Genomic DNA, 21383 nt, shown 5'->3' with positions numbered 1-21383 from the left:
TTTCCCCCTTTTTCTTCCCTCCTCTGCTATCTTCTTTCTAGCTGTAAATTTCCCAAAGGACGAGGCTTTCATTACTTCCCGTGGGAGGCTATTTCATATCAAGATGTTCCTACTGATACTCGTCTCAGCTTCTCTCTCCTACTACATACACCCTTTTGTTTCACACTAGAAGGCTTCTCTCTTCCTCATGTTTACACATCTCGAGTATCTGTATGCAATCAGACTTCCATCCTTGTCATCACTTACTTAGCACTGTTAATCTCTGCTCTGGTTGTTTGCCAGTCGTTCCAACAGAACGCTCAGTTTTCTTGCTACCTAAGCTTTGTCTTCAGGCTTAAGAGTCAATTAGTCCAGTTTCTCCTTAGCAATTATGTGTGCTTCAAGCTGGTATCCACACTGATCTGCTGTTTGGTTTTCTGCGTTAAACGGCTTCTGTCAGTTATCCATTCCTTTAGATATCTGTATCAGCAAATTGTAGGAATCGGAATTTAATTGTCAGATAAAGTAAGAAAACCTGGAGCATTTTAATCAGTAGGATTAAACATACATGTTTAGCTTAGTATTTGAAAAGACACAATCCGAGATACAGTGCCCCTATGCTCTGATTCTGCTGTAACTTTCACAAATTAAAAATTCAGGTAAATTAAACCTTTTGGTTTAAGAGGCTTTGCGACCGTAGCGGGCTTCAGAAGAACAGCAGGCAAGGTGATAAATTCATGAAACTGCTTCTTTCCCCCAGCAAGAACAGAAAACACAAAGTAATACACATTTGAGTCTAAAAGCAACTAAATCTGCTTTCTCCCCTTCAATCATATCTGGACAAGATCTCTCTTTATAACTGGTATTACTTTTCACAAAGTCTTCAGGCTTGCTGCTCTGATCCTTCAGCGCAAGCTTAGCGCCCAGAAATCCTGCCTTGTTGGAGAAGAGAGTCTATGAGAATAGCTGGGACTAAGCCCATTACCTGGCATTTGCAAAAGCTGGGAATTAACTGAAAATTTACATTGTCCTCTTCTGTTTTGTTTTTGAAGATTACAGATATAAAAAGGATGAGCTGTTTAAAAGACTGAAAGTGACTACTTTTGCCCAGTTGGTATGTATAGTTCCCTCTCTGGCCTCTGAAAGTTGTTATCATTTATGAACAGCATTTTTGCTTTGTCTAAAGCTTCCTACATAGTTATGTAGCCTTAGTGTGTAATTCTTCTGTATTGGCTTCTTCCTGCCCTCATAGATTTCCCTTAATAAAAGCAAACGATTCAGGCCAATTTTTTCAGAGTACTCAAATGCATTTAGTTGCAAATTGAAGTTTGTAGTGACTCTGTCTTTGAAATTTGTTCCCTATTTTTTGTCCATTAACTTAAGAGGATCTTTGAGCCTCTTACAAAAGAAAAGGGCTGTGTAAAGTAGCATTCAAATCTGATCTCATAGAGCTTTGTGTCAAGCAGTCACAGCCTGAAGCCCTCCTTAATAGCAGGTTTAATTGCAGAAGGTGGGAAGGTTGTGACTACAAGGCTTTCTGCATATTTTTTTACTTAAAAGTAATGAATCAAAATATTAACAAATGGAAAATTTGACCAGTAAATAGAGAGCTGTGTGTTGCTTACATGTTAGTTCAAGAAAACTAGTAAAAACTAGAAAAAGACAAGCTGTCTTCAAAGGAGAGAAGGAAAGGGAAGGTTAAACTTGCAGATACTGAAGGAGTGGGTTTGTGCAGACTCATATCTTCAGTTCGCCTGGATGGTTAAGACCAATCCTGTAACTCTCACTGGTGTAATGAACCGATTTAGTATGTGAATATCTCAGGTCTGCTCTCACAAACCAATTAACCATGTGTGATTTGAGCCAGTGTAGTGTATGCTCTGAAATGTTTCAGTTGCAGCCAGTGACTGAACTTCATAAATATCAGAAAACGTTCTTGTATTTGATATTGCCAGCACCACATATCTGGCTTTTCTTTATTCTAAGGTTGAGTGTTCTTTTTTTTTTTTTTTTTTTGCTACAACTTTTGTGTAATAAAAGGACACACTTGCAGTAGAAGTTGCATTGAGTTAAATGTGTTTTGGCTTGAGGATTGTTTTTCCTTAAGCTGATCCCTGCTGTATTTCATTGACACCGCTGCATGCGTATCAAGATATCATTGCTTGCTTTTGTTTCCTGCAGGTCATCCAGGTTGCCTCTCTATCTGATGAAACCTTAGAAGTGACAAATGAGGAGATCCACAAGCTGGAAGGTAACAATATTTATTGTAAGCACAAAGAGAGAGAGCTGTAGAACACTGTCATATGGTGAACTGTGTCCTGACAGACATAGCTGACTATTCAGCAAGTCAGGAGGAAAAAAAAATTAACCTGTGGCCTGCAGCCATTCCACTTTGGGAACAGAAACACTTCTAAAACAGAAAGGCTTGCAAATAAAAAAGGCCTTGTTCTGCCAAGTTTATTGTAGTAACTTATTAGATATCATGCATCAAGAATTACATTTTTATTGAATTCTTAAAGTGAGATCTTGAGCCCTTAAAAATCATATGGCACTTTTTAATATGAGGCTCTCAGTAAGTTATCCTTATAAGAGGATGAAGATAAGGCTGTCTTTAAGAGACACACTTTCTTCTAAGAATAGAAACTGCACTTAAAACCTGCTTATTTCCTGCAGCATTTTAACTCTTTGTACCCTGTTCTCTCCCCAAGATGGTGATTCTGCTGCTCCAGACGCAGATGCTGAAGGCACAGCAGGGACAAATGGGAAAGGAAGCCCGGATGGGACACCTAGTCCGGTCCTGTTCATAAACAACACAGGAGCTGGGGAATCCTATCGGTCCACATTGCAGAGGTGCCTGATAATAATACACAATTTTCTTCCTGACTTAGCAGAGAATTATTTTTATCCAGCTAGTTATTTTAAATTGCTACTAAGTGGATTTATGTTGTATTTCTTATTAAAGCCTGATTTTGCAGGTCCGGGGATATGAGCGAGAGAGAGGGTTAGCAGGTTTTCCTGTCTGAATGAATTTGGTTTGAGGCTGTAATCCAACACTGTTGCCACCTGATGATTGTCTAAACAGCTGACAAGGAAATATGTTTGTGGGATTTGATCCAGGTCCCTGGGTTCGAGAATCCATGTTATAAACTGCTCTGGTAAACTCAGTAATGTGCCTTTCTGATGATCTTAACAGATTGTCCCGTAATTGAGAATAAAAGTCTAGTTTCCTAACCCAATACATCACTAGTCAAGGTCAAAGATCCCAGGAAGACACTGTAAGAGGAAGCTTTGTTTCAGCCCTTCCCTTGCTCTACCTGTGCAAATGTTAACAGAAGAGTTGAGACATTAGCCTGACAGGCTTGGTGGTTGTGTATCAAAGCCATCAATTTAGTGACCACTAAGGGTATCTGGAGGTTTCTGTTCATGTCCTGTATCCAATCTAGTGATGAAATTGGAAACCTCTGCATAGCACTGCTAGTAGATGACTGACAGTTATTTAGTGTGTCTGACTTGCTGAGATCTTCGTGTTGGCAGCTTCTTAGAATTATTCTCCCTCACCTCAAAGTCACTTACAACATAAAACACCTGGACTTGACTGATCCAGAAGAGTACGGTATATTCACATAGCAGGGCTGTACTTTGTTTATTTTTTTATACTGATAAAAATAAAATCAGTCTCTTATGATGTATTGGAAAGCCTGAAATAGAATCTCCATTTTTAAGTGGTGTCTGGCTGTACTGCATGTAAATGGGCTGTTGGAACAGTTGATGGAAAAGCACTCTGACCTGGTGAAGAGGTATGGAAGTGTTCAGAGTGAGAGCTTGCACCATAACCTCCTCTTTCCTCTTGTAGTGTGATAAGTGGTGTTGGTGAACTGGATATAGAAAAGGACACTCCAAAGAAAGTGGGTGCTCAGGCTAAAGACCTGCCTTATCCCGACTGCCCCTTCCTGCTTTTGGACGTACGAGACCGAGATGCATACGACCAATGTCACATTGTTGGAGGTGAGGAGGCTAGAATCCCACAGCAGTCTAGTGTCAGTTGGTATCACATATTCCGCTCGTTGTGTCATATTCTGGCTGGCTTAATTTTTTCCCCCAAGGTAGATATCACTTGGGTGTAGAATGCTCTCGGCACTCATCCAGTACACCCATCTTCCCTGGAAAGGGATGAGGGGACCGAGCTGATGTTAATCCCTTATTCAGTGGGTTTTCAAGTCTGTTTACTCTAAGAAGCCTGCGTGAGTTGTATTCCAGGTTGTGTGATGGTTGGTGTTCAGCTGCTGTATAATTTTTTTCTTTTTCTTTTTGCCTCCTCTGCAGCTTACTCTTATCCTATTGCAACACTGTCTAGAACCATGAACCCGTATACAAATAGTATTCTGGAATATGTATCCTTTACATATAAAGTACTGGAATAAAAAAAAAAAAAAAAGGGAAATTGAGGGGATGTTTGTGGGTGCTTCCAAAGACAATGGGAGCTATAGCAGTTGCTGTGAGCAGGACAATGCTTAACCAACAAAATCTGGGGATTTCAAGGAGGGTGGGAGTGCAAGTCCTTTATGCTGTCTGTGATTACCTGGTGTGGCTCCGCTGCCACCATCAGATGCTGGACTCTAGTTCCTCAAGGCTGTTACACATCTTGACTCCAATGGGAGCGAGCTGCCTGACTTTGGCATTTCTTGGGATTTTGGCTGCTGGAAGGCAAAGCTGTACTGCTTGGGCACCTGTCCCCTGCTGTTGCTGGAGCGCTGGGCTTCTTGAGGGACGCATTGATCAAATCCTTTGGCTTCCTCTTAGCGCCTTGATGGGGATTGGCTTTTCTCTGGAGGACAGAAAGAGGATTATTAGCTAGGATTAAGCTGATAATTTCCTGGGTTGTTAGCTTGTGAGGGCTGCAGGGGAGAGGGGAGGCTATAAATTAAGGTGCTTCTTGCTATTGCCTGTTACTAACCAATCTTCAGAACAGTGGTGGATGCTTGCTGCAGGGGTTGTACTCCAGTGGGGATTAGGCTGTGTCTTTCCAGCACCTGGCAAGCCCCAGCTACTGAGAAATCAGTTTTAAAGCACTGGTGAAGGGAAGGCATTCCTGTCTGATACTCACAGATCAAGAAGGGAGTGTCACAGTTCCCAGTCCCATTTGTTTGTCCCCCTTCTTTCTAAAAGATATTAACGATCACCTTAAACTTACAAATTAATCCTTAGCTCTTTTACCTATCAGAAAAACGCACACGGAAAAATTATCATCTTATATGACAATGATGAGAGGTTAGCCAGCCAGGCTGCGACAACCATGTGTGAGAGGGGCTTTGAGAACTTGTTTATGTTATCTGGAGGTAAGTGGGGATGGGCAGGACTCCCTGAGATCTCGAGTGGGTAAATTGAGAGCAAGGGTTGCATGAGCTGGAAATTGAAAAGAGCGAGATATTCAGCTCTGTTGAGTGTTTTATTTGTGACCGGTAAAATCACTGATCCCATCTTAGCTGGTGGTCACTGATAACGTGATCTGTTATGTCTGCAGGCCTGAAGGTCCTTGCCCAGAAGATCCCAGAAGGTCTGGTCACCGGCTCGCTCCCCATGTCCTGCCAGCTGGCAGCTCCCACTGGATCTGCCCGAAAAAAGACCTCTCCCAAAATGCCACCTGCACTTGCTGAGAACAAATGGAGATTTTCTGCAGATGATCTAAAAAAAATAAAGTACTACCTAGAAGAGGAGCACATTCCTTCAGATACTGCCAGTAAGAGTCCAGGACAACTGCTGCAGCTGCTTTCTGTAGCTCTTGAGCCTGCCCTGCAGCAGTCCTCTGCTTTGCTGTATTCTCTCCATGAGATTGCTGGGAGAGGGAGAATTTTTTTCCAAACTGACTGAGAATATCCACCAAAACCTGTGCTATGCCAAAGCCAGAGAACTTAAATCTTACATAGCTACACAATGGCAAAATCCTGGGCCTGCTGAGGGTGGGCATATACCATTCTGCCACTATATTTAAATATCTTTAGGTTTTACTGGTGATTAGTAGGTTCTTCAAATTCTTAGGCCTGCACAGCTAGACTTTCCAGAACACTGCACTGAATTATTCATGGGCCTATATGTTTACAGGGAGAGCTGGAGAGCTAATGATGGGCAACTTGTGTGTCCTTGTGCTCCACCACACACACAGCTTCTGATCTTTGGGGTTTTTTTTCCACAGGCCGGCTTAGCCATGGTTCTTCAGGCCACAATTCCAAGGTGACAACCGTGAGGAGCAGCCCCAGTCTCCCCAGCACCGCTGGCAACATGGCACCCCTCACCGCCCGCTCACTCAGCAGGAGCAGCCTCCAGAACAGGCCATGGAAATAAGCAGCAGTGTCTTCCTCCACTGAATAAATGAATGTCCAGGTTCTGGGAACCCTGAGCAGTGCAGCCTGTTTGTCGTTTTAGGAATCCGCAGAGAAAAGCAGCGGTGGTGTATAAATGGCAGCTCGGGTAAGGCTGGGGGAGGTGGAACGTTTGATGTTTCATAGAAGCAGGAACAGTATCGCTTTGGCAAGGCTGACCTTTAGGTGCAGTGTCAGGACAGAATTGATATAACTGATTTTGTAGGGGAGGGAGGAAACTGGTAGTAAAGCCTGTGACCAGTAGAAACGGTTCTGCGAAGCTTGTAGTTCGGATGAATGAATTTGTGTCTGTAACATACTCCTTCTGTGCTGTGCCTGTGCGAACAGGAGAACACATGTGAAGGTAAACAGGCCAGAAATCATCTGTGAGCAAAAACTTTGGTGTTTTGTAGCAGAGATACAGACATTCAGCAGCTTGCCAAAACATTGGAGAGAGGATTCCGTAAGTGTTTGAGGTTTTTTAAATTTATGCTAATGATCAGAAGTATTTGTAATAAAGTTGGTTTTTTAAATAATGCCCAGCACGGCACTGTAACCTGACAGTTGTGTTTACTCATGGACAGTTCATGATACGGTTCTGTATTTTTAAAGGTGAGCTGGAGGAGAAAATAACTGTTTTCTGTCTTTTCTCCCTTATTGTCTGGAATGTTTAGCTTCTAACTGCTTTTTCTGCTTTGTTCCTTGCCATGGTTACAGAGAGCTACTGTGTGGTGGTTTTGGTTCTAAATGAGAGTAAGTCTGCCAGATGTGCTGGTTTTTAGCTGACAAGTCTTAGGGCAAAATCATCTGCTGTGCCCCTCTTTTTGGTGTGCAGGCAGAGTGTCTCCTTAGTTCCACCGTGTGCTGGTAGCTTGCTCCTTTTCTGACCTGCCAGAACAGGTTGCTCGTCACTGGAACTGCAGAAAACTACAGCATACATGGAGGAGCCAGTCACCCTTCTGCTGACAAGGCTGACTTCCCTAACCTCTTACAGGCAGCTGTGGGTCGAGGTTAGGAGGCAGAACGTAATTTTGCTTTGTAAAATGCTTTTTGTGATACTTGGAGGCAAACTGTATTCTTCAGTGGAGCAGCAAAGAGCTCTGCAGTTCCAGGGCCTGATGGAGGCTGGAAGTTTATTCCCAGTTACACCCTTGCTAGTGTTTTTGGCATAGCTTCTTTAAGGTTAGGGTGGCTGAAGGGAAATTTTCTTCTGCCCTCTCACCAGGATCCCTAAAACCTAGCAGGGACGATTAATCTGGTAACTGAACAGGGCATGAAGACTTCATAGAAAATGAGTATCACAGCTTTCATCAAATCAAACTGACTGGCTGCTTCCACCATACCAGTATTGGTTGAGTGACCAGGAAATATCTGAAACTACCCAGTGACAAAGCAGAGTTGCCTACTAGAGACATTTTAGGTGGTTACAGAGAGATCCTGCTCTCTAGCCTTTATCTACAGGATTGCTCAGCTTGGTCCAGCTTTGGCTTCCTGGTCTTGTGGGTTTTGTGCATGGCTTTTGGGGTTTCGGGGGTGGGGGGTCCCTCTTTTTAAAGTAGACAAGTAATCTTCAACAGACCCCAAAATTCACTGCTGGTGCAGATTGTCAGGGGATAATTCTGGTGAAAGGGCAAGGCTAGAGAAATTGCACATAATTTCCAGTTTGGCAGTTTAAGACTCAACATCCCTGAGCACATTTATCATGTTTATTGTGTCTCCATGAGTCTTAAATCAGAGAAGTGCTAATACAGGAACTGGCAGTCTCATTCTGGTGAGAGCCATAACCTCAGTCCTCTCCAGAGAAGAGTGAGGTGATCAGCACAAACCTCTGATGCTGTTTTGGGATCCCCCAGAGGGAGAATAAGGGGAGAAATCGAGGGTCATAGGGCAGAGCCAGCATTTAAAAATGTACTGAACAAAGTACTTCAAAGAGCTGAATGTCCCTGTATGTTCAAATATGCATCTATATTTTTTATATGTAACAAAATCTGATTGCAGGGAGGTAACTTAAAGCTGCCAGCTTCCCAAAGAAGCCCTTGGATGCTTTCAGTTGTACAAACCAGCTCTAATTTGTACTAACTGTCCTTCCAATCCATCCGCTAAGGATCACACATGTCCTGGGTTTCCATTGGGAGTGTGTGTGTGTGTGTGTGTAAGTGTGTACTGTAAGAGTCGGGCTGGTCAGGTATGAAGATAAAAATACTAATGGGTCTGGTCGTGTGTTATTTCAGCCCATCCATAGGAAGCTGGATGCGTCTCACCATCTTACTAACTGCTCTACTTTCTTACCTTCCTACTTGATCATGCTTCTGGAAGCCACCTTCTTGTTTTAGTTGTAGGCATATTTATTTTGAACAAAGTAGCTTGTCCTCCTAGGTCACACTGGCTGGCTTTCCGTGGAACAGCAGCGTTGCTTTTTGAGAGAAAAGTGTTTACTTAAATGGTCTGAGCCCAAAGCAGGAGCTGCAGGGACCTGGTTCTTGTCCGCACTCTTCTTCACTCGCAGCCTTGGGAAGCTGGCTGACCTCTTGGGGCTTTAGTTACTGAGTGGCGATGATTTTAGGTGGCCTAATAAAATAACTAAAAGTTAAATAAAGCTTTCAAAGGAGTTTGGTATTGAAGCATTGCAGGAATACCACATTTAGCTTTGAACATTGGAGTATAACGTGGCTCATACTGCTGCATAGTCTGATCTTGATGTCCTGAGTCCGCTACTCCTTCCTGTACAGCACCTCTATTTTTATGTCATCGTGAAATAAAAACATTGAATGAAGCAGTATGTCCTGCATAATTCAGTTGGTAGCTTGCCTAGGCCGGTTGCCTGAAAAATTATACTACCTGATTGGTTTAGCTGAATGTGCACAAGAGAGGTAAGAGCCATTTATTATGTGCTTGAAAGACAGGGACCAGTACAGCATGCCGGGTCGCACCGGTGTGTGAGTAGGAGGTATTTCAGCTCTGTGAGCACTTGGAAGTGTATAAAATGCATTTGTCTGAAAATGGAGATGAGAATAGGGATCATGTGTGTCTGCTTATGTCCTGATTTTGCTATCCAGCTGTGGGAGATCTGAAATCCCTGGCTGCTCTACTCTGGGCTGCATGAAAACATCCTTCTGAAACAGATGGACAAATCTAGTCCGAACTGTTTGAGGTCCTCCAAATTCAGGGCATCAAAGGAAGAACTGAATGTACTTTCCTGTCTTGATGGATTTATGTGGTTTTGGACTCTTGACTTCATATTGTTTGGAAGATAGAGTCAAACTCTATAGAGTCTGGGAGTTTTAATTGTTTAACTTAATAAAAAGTAAATTATAACATATGGTTGAGTCCTTCTTTTCAGTTTGAGCTTTGAGAGCTAATGGAGAGCGTGGAGCGGTGCCTGCAGAAGCTGGGATTGGGCAGGGGCTTGGCTCCCCCTGCCCATGGGATTGCAGCGAGTGAGGAGGGAACGTTCTACCAGTGCTGCAAGTTGGTGTTCAACCCCAAAAATACACAGAATAAATTGAGCTAATAACCCCATTGCCTCATGTCCCAGAGCTGCCCCAGCCCCTGGCAGGGCTGGGGAAGGTGGGCACCCCTCCTGCCCACACAGCTGCAGTGTCCGAGGTCTCTGCTTGCCCAGTAAATGTCAAACTGAACCTCTTCCCCTTCCATCCTCTGCCGGAGCAGAGGGAAAACAAGAACCTTCCTTTCTTTTGTGTCCCACTATTTTCATGCCCTTTTCATCCCCTTTTTGGGCCGCTGGGCCAGCGCATGCTGTTTATGGTGGCTGCCGCCACGTGCACCCACAGGAGTGCCGAGTCAGTCTCCAAAAAAGCTTTTCAACGTTATTTTGAAACAGGGAAAAACAACAAAAGGCATTTCTCATCATTCTTTACATTTATTTCTTGCTTTCTTTTCCTTCCACAGCTAATCCAACCTCCACTCAGCCCCGCGATCCCAGTTAGTAGAGATGGTCCCGCGCGTGCAGCATGATGACTTTCAGCGCCAGCCATGTCTCCTGGGCGGTCGGGACGATCTGTTTGGCAGGGAGCAGGAAGCCGTAGCGCCCCGTGTCCCGCAGCTCGAAGGTGAAGGAGTACTTAATGCCCTGATTGTACGTCCAGTCAATGGTTCCTCCACTCGCTTGATCTGAGTGGGGAAACAACGGGAAGGATGCAAAACGTTAGTTGCTCTGCATCGTACGGGTATTTCACGGGACCTTTTGTCTAAGCTGAGGTGCGAGTGATGATTTTGGTTTATTTTGGGGGAACCACTACTGCCCCCCGTTACTTACAGATGGTGGTGATGATGCTGCCATACTTGTATTTAGTGCCGTAGAGAGAAGACAGAGCTGTGACCGCCTTCTGAGAAACCTGGTGCTGGGAATACACAGAAGGGAGAAAGATGAGCCAAAGAAGGGAAAAGCCTGCGGGATCCAGCCTGCAGAAGAGATTTTATGCTCGTGCCACAGGCAAAAAGGATGCCAAAGTTTAATGGGAGTCCCCGGGGACTGGCAGAGGAGCCAGGGCTTCTTCCTGGCTCGCCAATGGCCCCTTCGCAGTGCAGGATGGAGGTTGCCCCTCCTTGGAGGAGGAAAACAGCCTCGCATCATCCCAGCCCCCTTCAGACCTCTGTGTCAACCCTACCAGTTCCTTCTGGTCAGGCACTGGGGTGCTGGTGTAGCCGTAGGGGTAGAGCAGGAGCTGGGAGTAGCTGTGGATGGAGATGAAAGCCTTGATGTTCCCGTGGTTCTTCACAAAGTCCACGATGGCCTTCACCTCAGGCTCCGAGTTGGCGTAAGGTCCATGGTACGTCTCTGAGCATGGATTTTTGCTGGCTCCGGGCCCTGTGGAGGACAGTGAAAACACAGTGTGGGTGTTTGGTGGCTTTGGTGGCAGTTGGGTAGCTCAGAAAGTCACAAGGACAAAGGGCCTTTTCCATTTCCAAGCCTAAGAGCTTTTCCCACCCCTCAGCTGCTTGGTGGCCAGTGAAGAACTTTTGGGGCTCCTCCTACACATTTGTTTGATGGCTTTCATTTGTGGTCCCCACCATGCTGGTCACTAGGGGACATCAAAGCCCTGGTAGAGCCCAAAGCCACGTCTCTGCCACAGAGAGCAAATCCCATCCCTTCCCCAGGGGACATCAGTGGATCTTTCTGAGCCAGAAATGACCTCAGAGCCTCCACCCGGAGGGTAGAAACCCCCGGCAGGGTGAATGGGAGAGCTCTGACCTCCAAAACCTGCATCCCAGTTGCGGTTGGGGTCCACGCCGATGCAATTGGAGCCTGAATGCTTGGACCTGGTCTTGCGCCACATGCGATTCTGGAAGGGCAGAGCCATCTCAGCTGGCATCCAGGGCCGATGCTCCACCAGCCTCAAGCAGACGAGGGGTCTGACATCTGAGGAGGCTAATGGGTCATGGTGGTCCCCTTCCCATCCCGTGGAAACGTGGACAAGGAGGCTTTGACCTTTCGGGGGCCTCGATATGCAGCACCCCAATCCTGTTCCTCAGCCCCATCCAGCATGGCTGTAGGAGCCAGGAAGAGGAAAGCCGGGGCGGTACCTGGGTTTGGGTGAAGGCAAAGCCATCCGGGTTGGTGACGATCTCCAGGAAGATGTCCATCGTGTCCAGGATGGAGGCCAGACCTTCATCATTCTCATGATCCAGGACAATCTAGAGAAGACAGCAATTTGGGGCTCCCTGGCGCTGCTGGGGCATCATCCTCTCTGTGGGGTTGGCCACCTGGCATCCATGGTGGCTGCAGGACCTTTTGGCCCTTTGGGAACGTAAGACGTGACCAGGAGGTGCCCATACCTTCTTGGCGAACCAGACACCGCTGGCCTGCGTCACCCATTCGCGGGAGTGGATGCCGGTGTCGATCCAGACGGCTGGGCGGTTTGGACCCCCTTTGCTGAACTGGAGGAGCAGAAAGGGGAGGGTTGGCTTTGGCCCTGGCCCCGCTCCCCCTCCGGTCACCCCACAAACCCCAAATCCTCACCTTGAGCACATAAATGGGGCGGTTCTCCGTCGACCGGCCGATCTCGAGCTTGCTGACCAGGTTGGGGTTTTCAGCCACCAGCAGGTCCATGAAGGCGTAGATCTGGGGGAGAGCGTTCGGGGGGGGGGGTCACTCCCAGCTCACCCCCTGCCCTTGCTGCATGTGGAGCAAAGGGCTTTGCAAGAGCAATTCCAGGATGCGGTTTTTCACCCCAAAATGCCCCGAATCTCGTGCTTTCTCACCTCGTCCAGGTTATGGTAGGCGGCATAGTCAAAGGTGTTGGTGGAGAGCGGCAGCCGACGGCGGCCACGAAGCATCTCTGTCCGCTCATCATCCACCAGCGCCTGGGGGACAAGGAGCAGGATGAGACCTCGTTCCCCGCCGGGCTGAGACCCTGCGTCTCACCCGCCTCCCCTCTGCCACCGCTGACCTGCACGTCCTCGATCATGATGGAGTAGGAGACGCCGTTGGCCTCCAGGTGGGCTTTGAGGGGCTGCAGGCTGGGGAAGGGCACGCGGACATCGACCGGGTACCCAGGGCCGCGGGGTGCCAGCCAGAAATCCAGCTGGAGGCGGAGAAAGTGAGATGGGGGGGGTCAGATCCCACCTCAGGCTGCCCCCCGCCGCCCTGCACCATCCTCTGTCTTGCTTTTCACCAGCTGGTCCCCATCATCCCACATCCAGCCCCCCCCTCCCAGCCCCATCCCTACTCTACAGCGTGATTTGGGGGGGGTGCAAAGCAAGGGACACGAGCTGAGGGGGGGGGTCTCCCCAAAAGCCACCCCTGCCATTGCACCCGGTACCTGCAGCTCCTCGAGGTCCTGCAGCTCCTGCACCTTCTGCAGCTCCTCGTCGCTGGTGGGGACGATGCGCAGCACCTGGTGCCTGCGGGGTCAGGGGGTGCTGGGGGGGCGCAGGACCAAGCTCTGGCCCCCCGTGGGTCCAGCCTAGCCCCCCCCACCCCATCCATCCCCTCACCCTGGGGATCTGCGCTGAGTCTTTTCCCAGGGGGTGTCCATGTCCCCTCAGGGATGAATCAGTTTCTTCTGCCCGGATGGGTGCCACCGTCCCCATCCCAGCCAGCCCCCCCCGCACCGCCAGCCGGACCCCCTACCCAACAAAAGTCTCGGTGCCAGCAGCTGCTGCCACCAGGGCAGCCAGCAGCACGAGGGCCCTCATCGTCAGCCGAAAGTGCCCGTTCCACGTCCCGACGGCACACCGGGATCTCTTAAATCCCATCGGCGGCCGCCCACCCCCAGCTGTCCCCTTTCCCAGGGCTGTGGGAAGGCTCCGTCTGGCACCGGGCAAGGTTGGGCACCACAGCCCTGCTGTCCACCCTCCCAGTCCCGGCCAAACCCGTCCTGGGAACCGGCCGGAGCTGTCGGTGAGTCACCCACCAGCAAGGCAAAAGGTGGGGAGGTGCCAAAAATCCCACTGCCCACAGTGCCGGCTGGGGGGAGGAAAAAGATAAATTTGGGTGGGGAAAGTGCGAGATGCAGATTTTTGCATGGGGGACTCGGTGAGCTGGATACCCAAACCATGGCCATGGTGGTGGCGGCAGGGAAATTGGTTTAAAGTTTGGCACAGGACAGAGGTCGGAGTGGGTGACGGTCATCCCAAGTGGCAAAAATAAAAGAGCAAATGCCAGAAAGCACTTTGCACCCAGCGACGGCCCTGAGGGTGCCCAGTGTCCCTCCTCACAGCCCCCAGGGAAGGGAAGATGGAGCAGTGCTGTCCAAAAACCCACAAATTTGGGTTTGGTTGCCCAAAAAAACACCCATATCCTCCCAGGTCCTTCAGGGCTGTTGGTCCCAAAGGATGAGGGGGGGAATAAACACCTGCAGGGCTGGGAATCTTTTTCACCCTTTTTTGGAAGTCTAGCACGAAAAAATAAAGGCGCCAGCTCTAAACCATAAAGAGTCTCCAAGATTATTTATTGAGATGGGGGGACGCCGTGGAAGGCGCCAGCTTTAGTACGGATGCTCCAGGACGTGGGTCATGATGTCCAGCAGCGCCGGCCAGGTCTCGGTAGCGGTGGGGATGATCTGGGTGCTGGGCAGGAGGAAGCCGTAGTGTCCCGTGTCCCTCAGCTCGAAGGTGAAGGAATATTTCACCCCGTTGTCGTAGGCCCAGTCGATGGTGGTCCCGTCTGCCAAGTCTGCGGGGAGAGGAGGAGAGATGTGACCCCAACGTTGAGCAGTCGTGGTGGACACAACACTGTGGGATGAGGAAGGGGCACTTACAGATGGTGTCCACGATGCTGCCGTAGGTGTATTTCGTCCCATACACGGCGGCCAAGTCGTTCACCGCCTTTTTAGCCAGTTCATTCTGCAAAGAAGAGCCCAAAAGTGGTGAGACCTGGTGGACCAAGACCCTAGAACAGTGGAAACCCCAGGGCAGTGAGGTCTAGAGCCCAGCATCATTTCCCACCCCTTCTGCTCTTGCTTTTCCCCAAGACACCCTTAATTTTTGATGGATGGGGGGGTACATCTTGCAATTGCCCTCCCTCTAAGAACCAGGTAACGGGCTTCAATGTGCAGGTTGCATCTAATGAGAGGAGCAGGGAGGGTCCTGGGATGATCCGACCTGACTTTTCCAGCAAGGCTGATGCTCACAGCCCCGTGTCTCCATTTTGGGGCCATCTCACCAGTTCCTGGTGGTCGGGCGCGGGTGCTCTCTTGTAGCCGTAGGGGAAAAGCAGCATCTGGGAGTAGCTGTGGATGGAGATGACCGATTTCACGTTCCCGTGGCCGCGGATGAAGTCCACGATGGCTTTCACTTCGCTCTCAGAGTGGGGGTAAGGGCCGCGGTAGGTCTCGGAGCAGGGGTTGCTGCTGGAGCCGGCACCTGGGGCATGGCGGAGGAGGCACCATGTAGAGAGGCTGCCCTGGAGAAGGGTTTCTAGCCCCCAGGTTTCTCCCCTCTAGCAGAAAGCTTCGATGCTTTGAGGCACGAGCGATACCCAGCACGGCGACCTGGTGGCCCGGCTCTCACCTCCAAAGCCTGCATCCCAGTTTCGGTTGGGGTCCACGCCAACGCAGTGGGAGCCGGCATTGATGGACCTCGTCTTGCGCCACATGCGGTTCTAGGAGCAGATGGGGGCAAGACCATCACAGGGATGTGAATCCCACCTCTTTGGAGGCACAGATACCACCCTCCTGCCCAAGCATCTCCAGGGATGGGAGGAAACCACCTCTACCCACTCACCGTGCCACATGGGAAAGAACATCCCTCCCCACCCAAAAACTGCAGCCAGCCACAGTTGCCAGAGACAAGAGCTGGGAGAAGTTGTCCCTGCACTCACGGAGCTGTGGGTGAAGGCATAGCCATCAGGGTTGGTGACGATCTCGAAGAAGATGTCCATGCTGTCCAGGATGGCAGTGATGGAGGGGTCCCGGCCGTATTCCTCAGCGATCTGCGTGGGGAGGAGAGCAGGAGCTGCCTTGGTGCCCCTCGGGGAGGTGTTAAAGAAGGGCTGGGGTAAGAATTGGGGTCCCAGGGCACATGGTTACCTTGTTAGCCGTCCAGACGCCGGTGGCTTGCGTGATCCATTCCCGCGAGTGGATGCCGGTGTCCAGCCAGATGGCCGGCCGATTCGATCCCCCGGTGCTGAACTGTACGGGGGGGGGGGGTGGGATTTCAGCCCTGTGCCCTCCCAGGGCTGGGCAAGGTGAGGGTGTCCCTGGTACCCACCTTCAGCACGTACAAGGGTCTTTTCTCGTAGCTCTGCCCGATCTGGATCTTGCTAACAAGGCTGGGATGATCATCTACCAGCATGTCCATCCAGTCGTAGATCTGAAAGGAGGAGCTGCTGCGTCACGAGGCTCACCCTGGCTTTCCTTTTGGTTTTTAGGGTATCTGGTCCCAGATGCAACATGCAGAGCTCCCCTGGAGAAGACCAGGTACTTGGACCTCCAGGTGAGCAGGGAGGTGCACATCGCAAAGGTTTTTGCAAAAGCAGATGAACAGGGCGGGGGAGGAAAGCTCTGAGATCCCCCAACACCATAATAGCCTCTGTCAGCCACCCACTGGGCTCCAAGCACAGGGTTTGACCCCCCCAAAATGAAGCTGAAGATGTCTTCCAGTGAGGTGGGGAGATGCCAGGAGAGGCCACACTGCACGTGGAGGGATCTCCAGTCTCTCAGCTCAGCTAAAACCTCCACCCAAGGAGAACAGGCATGTCCCAGGGGGGTCTCACCTGCCACCACAAATGTCACCACATGGATGCAACCATGCCACGGGCTGAGCAAGACCCTAGCAAGATGAAACGAATGCTCTGCAGAGCAAAGTACCTCATCTATCGTGTGGTAGGAGGCAAAATCAAATGTGCGGGTGCTTCTCTCTATCCTCCTAGACTTCATCATGGCTCTATTTTCCTCATCCACTAATTCCTGTTTAGGAGGGAAAAAAAAAAAAACAACCAAAAAACCACAACATCAAACAGGCTGGAAGGAGCAGGTGGTTGGGTTTTTTTCTTCTGTCTCCTCATAGTTTCCAACTTTTTGGACCCTTTCTTGGGACTGAGCTGCAGGAGCTCATCCAGCTCCCCACCGCGGCCCTTACCTGTACGTCCTCGATCATGATGCTGTAGGAAATGCTATTGGTCTCCAGGAAGATTTTGACTGCTTGGAGGCTGGGAAAGGGCACCCGCAGGTCAGCTGGGTGTCCAGGGCTGGTGGGGTCAAGCCAAAAGTCAACCTGGTGTGGAGGAGAGGAGAGAGCTCAGCCCCATCCCGTGCTGGTGCTCCTCCCCTGAGCTCCCCAGCACCAAAAAGGGTCTCATAAAAGTTTCCATTGAAGGATTTAAAAAGGTCTTTGGACAAATTTTGGGGGACACATAGGTACCAGAATGGGTCAGGGTCAATCATTTGCCTCAATCAATGGATCTTCTACAGAAACATGTTTCAGCCCAAGTTACATGTTGGCTGTAAACATCCCTTTGAATGATGAGGTTTTGTGATTTGAGCAGACACAATGAGACACCGGGGTTGCCGTGTGCTGGTTTCGCTCTTTAATTTGATAGACCTATCTCCTTACATCAGCTTTGCGATGCAGATGCTGTTCCCCACCACCCAAATCTCTCCTGCTGCTCAAATTGTTCACCGGGATTTACCCCCCCCCCCCCGCAAAGCAACCAGGGAAAACGCAGCAGGAGGGGAGTCACGCTGTAATTCAAGCCAAAAAAAATGCAATGGCTTTTTAGACCTGAATACTCAGCCTGGGTACGACAATGCTGCAGTGGCCGGGGTGTTCCCACTTTGTCTGAAACAGGAGGGGCTGAGCTCAAAGTTCCCCAAGCTAAATATTATATTTATATAGTCATAAATTATAAGTATCCAAAACGGGAAGGAAAATTGAATGTGAGCTCAAAAGAAGGAGGGAGCTTTGGATGTCACCAGGGTCTCTGTTTTACACCAGGGGATGCTCGGGATCACATCGCAGCTCACCTGCAGGTCTGCCTGCTCACCCAGCGCCCTGAGCAGGGCGATCTGCTCCTCGTTGCTGGCCGTGATGCGGAGGACCTGGTCCCTGCAGGGAGGCAGAGCCATCAGCACACGCAGGAGGGATCTCAGGAGCAGGGGGAAAGGACCTGAGCCTCCAGCACTGACATGGCCCCATCGTGGGCTGGGTGGAGACTGTGAAAGGTCTACACCGGCTCGACAGGTTGGAAAGTGCATCAGTTGCTGGACGTTTGGTGTCGAGAGTGAAAAATGCAGGTTCAGAATAGCCACAATAGGGAAAAACAGCAAGTGTCAGAGAGCCTGAGGCAGTCTCCACCCTTCTGTCGATCATGAGAGCTCCCAAAATGTTAGTAAATATCTAACATATGGATATGTTCTCTCTATACCTACCTCTATGTTAGCTATTTCCTAGCATAGCCTCTGCTCCAGCCTGGCTGGGCTCCCCCAGGGATGGATACAGCCCCCAGCAAAGAAGGAGACACTCTCCTTCCCCAGCAGCAAGGTTTTCCCATCCCAGTTCAGTCCTTCCCCTGGAACAGCTTGGGGTGATGCTCTCGGGATTTAGCATCCCCTAATTTCTACCCACTGCGGTGGCCAGGAGGGCGCTCAAAACCTCCCTGCAAAGCCGGGGTAAAAAACCCCACATTTTTCCTGGTGTCCATGCAGCAAAAGCTGATGGATTTCCCTCCTTCGGGATGTCACCCTTCTTGTTGATCCCAAAGGAAGGTGGATGAGGCCAGGCATCCCTCACCCTGGTCCCCATCCCCATCCAGGGTGCCCCACCACCCCTTGCTTTCAGCAGGACTCACCCCACAAAAAGCTGCTCGCCGCAGGCGGCTGCCACGAGGGTGGCAAAGACCAGGAGGATCTTCATGGTGAGTGGACGTAGACAAACCTCAGCCCCCGAGGGCATATATAGCCCCCTATATAGTGCTCCGGGGGCGCTCGCGGACCTTCTCACCAAGGCCACATCTGCCGTCCCCACGGAGCCAGCAGCAACAAACAGATTAGCCAGGAACGGCTCCCAGGAACCCAAATGTTTGCTTTATTTGGCGAAGTCAATAAAAGAGCAGCCAAATTAGGGAGGATCCGATAACGTCTTCCTCACCGCTCAGGTCCTGCCGCGGGCAGCCAGGGAGGATGCGTGCCCATGCACCCGGCTTGGTGCGAGGAGGTGTCACGGTCACAGTCACCACCCAACCCACGGTGGCGATGGTGGGGTCGTAGGACCCCATAGTACACAAGGACACGGCCTTTGTTTCCATTAATTTCTTTATTACAGACTACTACTAGTAAAGCAAGTGTATATTACAAGTTACTACAAAATTACTAGCAGAAAAGCAAGCATATAAACATATATATTTACAATTAATTACTTAGATGCACACACATAGGTATATATATAAAAAATTCAAAATATATCATTCAAATTATTACCAGTGCCGTTCATCAAACCGCTCCCAGGAGCAGGGCCAGTTGACAATGGATGAAGTCTCACTTCAAAGATGCTGGGCATCACGGAGCCCGGATCCAGGCATCCCCGGTGAAGGTCCAAGGGGTAGCACAGGGACGTTCACCTGGGGGTAATGCTCGGGGAGAGAGAAAGAGGGGCTCGTTTTGGGGTAGAAAGCCAGTTATTTTTATGTCTTTAGTGTAGGTACATGAACGGGAGCAGGACAGCAGCTACTGGAGCAGCCGGTGCTGACTTCTGCTGTCTTAGGAGGTCAGTTCGTTATAGTGGTTTCTTTGTTCCGCAGGTTATAGCAGCGTCTTTGTTCCGCGGGTTATAGCAGCGTCTTTGTTGTACGCTTATCTACGATGCACCTGAGCTCCTGCCCGCGCTTGTCAAGGATGCTCCAGGTTCCCGGGCTGGGTTCCCAGGCCAGCAGACATCATCTCGGTCAGTATTTTAGCAGACATCTTCTATCTGTGTTTTTTTTCCCATTAAAACCAGGTCATCTTTCCAGTTGCACCGACAGCAGGGAAAGCCATGGGGAAGGTGCCGCAGTTGGGGGATCCATTACGGTTTCATAATGCGGAACCAGTGATGTTGGTGAGCTGGTCCTGGCCAGTCGTGCCAGCGTAGAGGTGCTCGCTGAGGCAGGATCATGGGGTAGTTGAGGTGGGAAGGGACTGCAGGAGGTCTGTATCCGACCTGCTGGAAGAAGCAAGGTCACCTCTGGGGCCAGACTAGGTCCCTCCACGTTGGGTCTTGGAGTCCTCCAAGGATGAAGGCTGCACAGCCCCTCTGGGCGAAGTGTCCCACTGTTGGACTGTCCTCCTGGTGGAAAAGCATTTTCCTATGTCCAGCCTGGCTGTCTCTTGTTTCAGCTGGTGTCATTGTCTCTCCCATCACGCTTTGTGGCGAAGAGTTTGGCTCCATTTTCTCAATAACCTCTTCATAGGGATGGAAGGGTCCCTGTTAGGTCCCCCCCGCCACAAAGCTGTCTCATGTCCAGGCTAAACCAGCCCATCTCCCTCAGCATCCCATCATGGGATGCATCCTCCTGTTCCTCTCAGTGGCCTCCATCGGTTCTTGCTCCAGGTCTTTTTGGTGCCAGGGGTCCAAAAACTGGATGCAGTTGCCATCAAGCCACACACTTAGAAGAAGCGGGGCCAGGCGGCCTCAAGACCTGGATGGTTGGAATGAGGTTCAAAGCCAGGACAAGGTCACAGGTCTACGACTCCGGCCAAGGCTCCCTGGGCTCTGCAGCTCCTGTCCACCACCTGCCACAAGGTCCACACACTGGTCGCAACAGGTCAGCTGGGTCCAAGAGCTAACCATGTGCCCTGGGCCCTCCCCGTCAGTGGGGTTTTATCAGGGGTGGTTTTATCACCAGTTGGAGGACGGGATTTTGAAAGGGTGGGTCAGTTTGGGAAGCAGGGGGCCACCAGACAGGGCGGTGAGCCGAGGAGATGGGGACGCATGCGGGGAGCACTGGCTGCCCCACGCTCTGGTTTGCTTTCCAAAACGGCTACACTTAACCCAAACACAAACCCATATGGTGCTTCCCAACACCTCAGCTGCACCTTCACCTTCCCTTCCCTGCCAACAGCCTCACGTCCTTTGGGTCTGAACTAACATTTTACCCACCGCATCAGGTGTGTTTGCTCTGCCGCTGAGCTCACACAGGAGTGAGTAACTCACCAGCTGCTGGGGGGGGTGTCACGGGACATCAAGATAAACCTGTTAGACTCGATAATCACCGCAACAGCAGCAGGGATTGCTAATCTCTGATCCTTCCGTGGCTCCCATGCACGGCCCTGAGCTGTTTGCTCTTAATCCCCAAGAAATTAGCAGGCTGAACAACAGCACGAGGGAGGCAGGCTCTTGAGGGACCACGGACTGGCCATGCTGGGTGAGAGCAGGCGTCCTCCCACCTCCATCCTCCAACTGTGGGGCAAATCTGGGAGGGAGAAAAGGGGCAGGACAAAGATATGGGTATTAGGTCAGGAGACGCCCCCCTCCCACCAGCAGTTGGTGGCCTGGCAGCATCCTGAGGCTCGTTAAAGGAAATTAAATTCCCTTAATCAGTCTCACAACCTGGATTACGCTGCTTTACATCAGGCCCTCTGCACCAGACTGTTCTGCCCCGAGAAGTGAGCT

At 50.1% G+C, this 21383-nt stretch overlaps 3 protein-coding genes across 5 annotated transcripts in view; 1 reads left to right on the top strand and 2 right to left on the bottom strand.

Annotated features, from left to right (window-relative positions):
- CEP41 (centrosomal protein 41) overlaps positions 1–9652 on the top strand; it is a 13791-nt gene extending 4139 nt beyond the window's left edge. For both annotated transcript variants that reach the window (XM_069801496.1, XM_069801497.1), the window contains 8 exons: positions 1032–1093; positions 2161–2230; positions 2688–2829; positions 3833–3984; positions 4303–4370; positions 5201–5315; positions 5501–5716; positions 6170–9652. In XM_069801496.1, the coding sequence (XP_069657597.1) occupies positions 1032–1093; positions 2161–2230; positions 2688–2829; positions 3833–3984; positions 4303–4370; positions 5201–5315; positions 5501–5716; positions 6170–6318 (974 nt within the window). In that variant the 3' untranslated portion in view covers positions 6319–9652. The remainder of the gene's footprint in view (positions 1–1031; positions 1094–2160; positions 2231–2687; positions 2830–3832; positions 3985–4302; positions 4371–5200; positions 5316–5500; positions 5717–6169) is intronic.
- Positions 9653–9998: 346 nt separating this feature from the next.
- LOC104324401 (carboxypeptidase A1-like) lies at positions 9999–14085 on the bottom strand. The gene is made up of 11 exons (XM_069801494.1): positions 13429–14085; positions 13118–13199; positions 12746–12880; positions 12558–12659; positions 12316–12417; positions 12132–12233; positions 11880–11990; positions 11548–11638; positions 10964–11163; positions 10612–10696; positions 9999–10466 (listed from the first exon to the last, which is right to left on the bottom strand). The coding sequence occupies exons 1-11, from the start codon at positions 13551–13553 to the stop codon at positions 10279–10281; spliced, it is 1323 nt and encodes a 440-aa protein (XP_069657595.1). The 5' UTR covers positions 13554–14085; the 3' UTR covers positions 9999–10278.
- A 109-nt stretch (positions 14086–14194) lies between these two features.
- LOC104321396 (carboxypeptidase A1-like) lies at positions 14195–18970 on the bottom strand. 2 transcript variants are annotated; one of them, XM_069801493.1, is made up of 11 exons: positions 18586–18970; positions 17762–17843; positions 16878–17012; positions 16607–16705; positions 16008–16109; positions 15827–15928; positions 15619–15729; positions 15309–15399; positions 14962–15161; positions 14558–14642; positions 14195–14472 (listed from the first exon to the last, which is right to left on the bottom strand). In XM_069801493.1, exons 1-11 carry the CDS (start codon positions 18687–18689, stop codon positions 14285–14287), a joined length of 1299 nt encoding a protein of 432 aa, XP_069657594.1. In that variant the 5' UTR covers positions 18690–18970; the 3' UTR covers positions 14195–14284. The 2 variants fall into 2 exon arrangements, with proteins under 2 accessions (XP_069657594.1, XP_069657593.1); XM_069801492.1 differs by lacking the exon at positions 18586–18970 and having other exon boundaries at positions 17762–18157.
- Between the last annotated feature and the right edge of the window lie 2413 nt (positions 18971–21383).

Source organism: Haliaeetus albicilla, chromosome 14 (assembly GCF_947461875.1).
Source record: "Haliaeetus albicilla chromosome 14, bHalAlb1.1, whole genome shotgun sequence".
Lineage (NCBI taxonomy): Eukaryota > Metazoa > Chordata > Aves > Accipitriformes > Accipitridae > Haliaeetus > Haliaeetus albicilla.
Note: the sequence above shows the minus strand (reverse complement) of the source record. Positions and strands in the feature narration are given on the sequence as shown.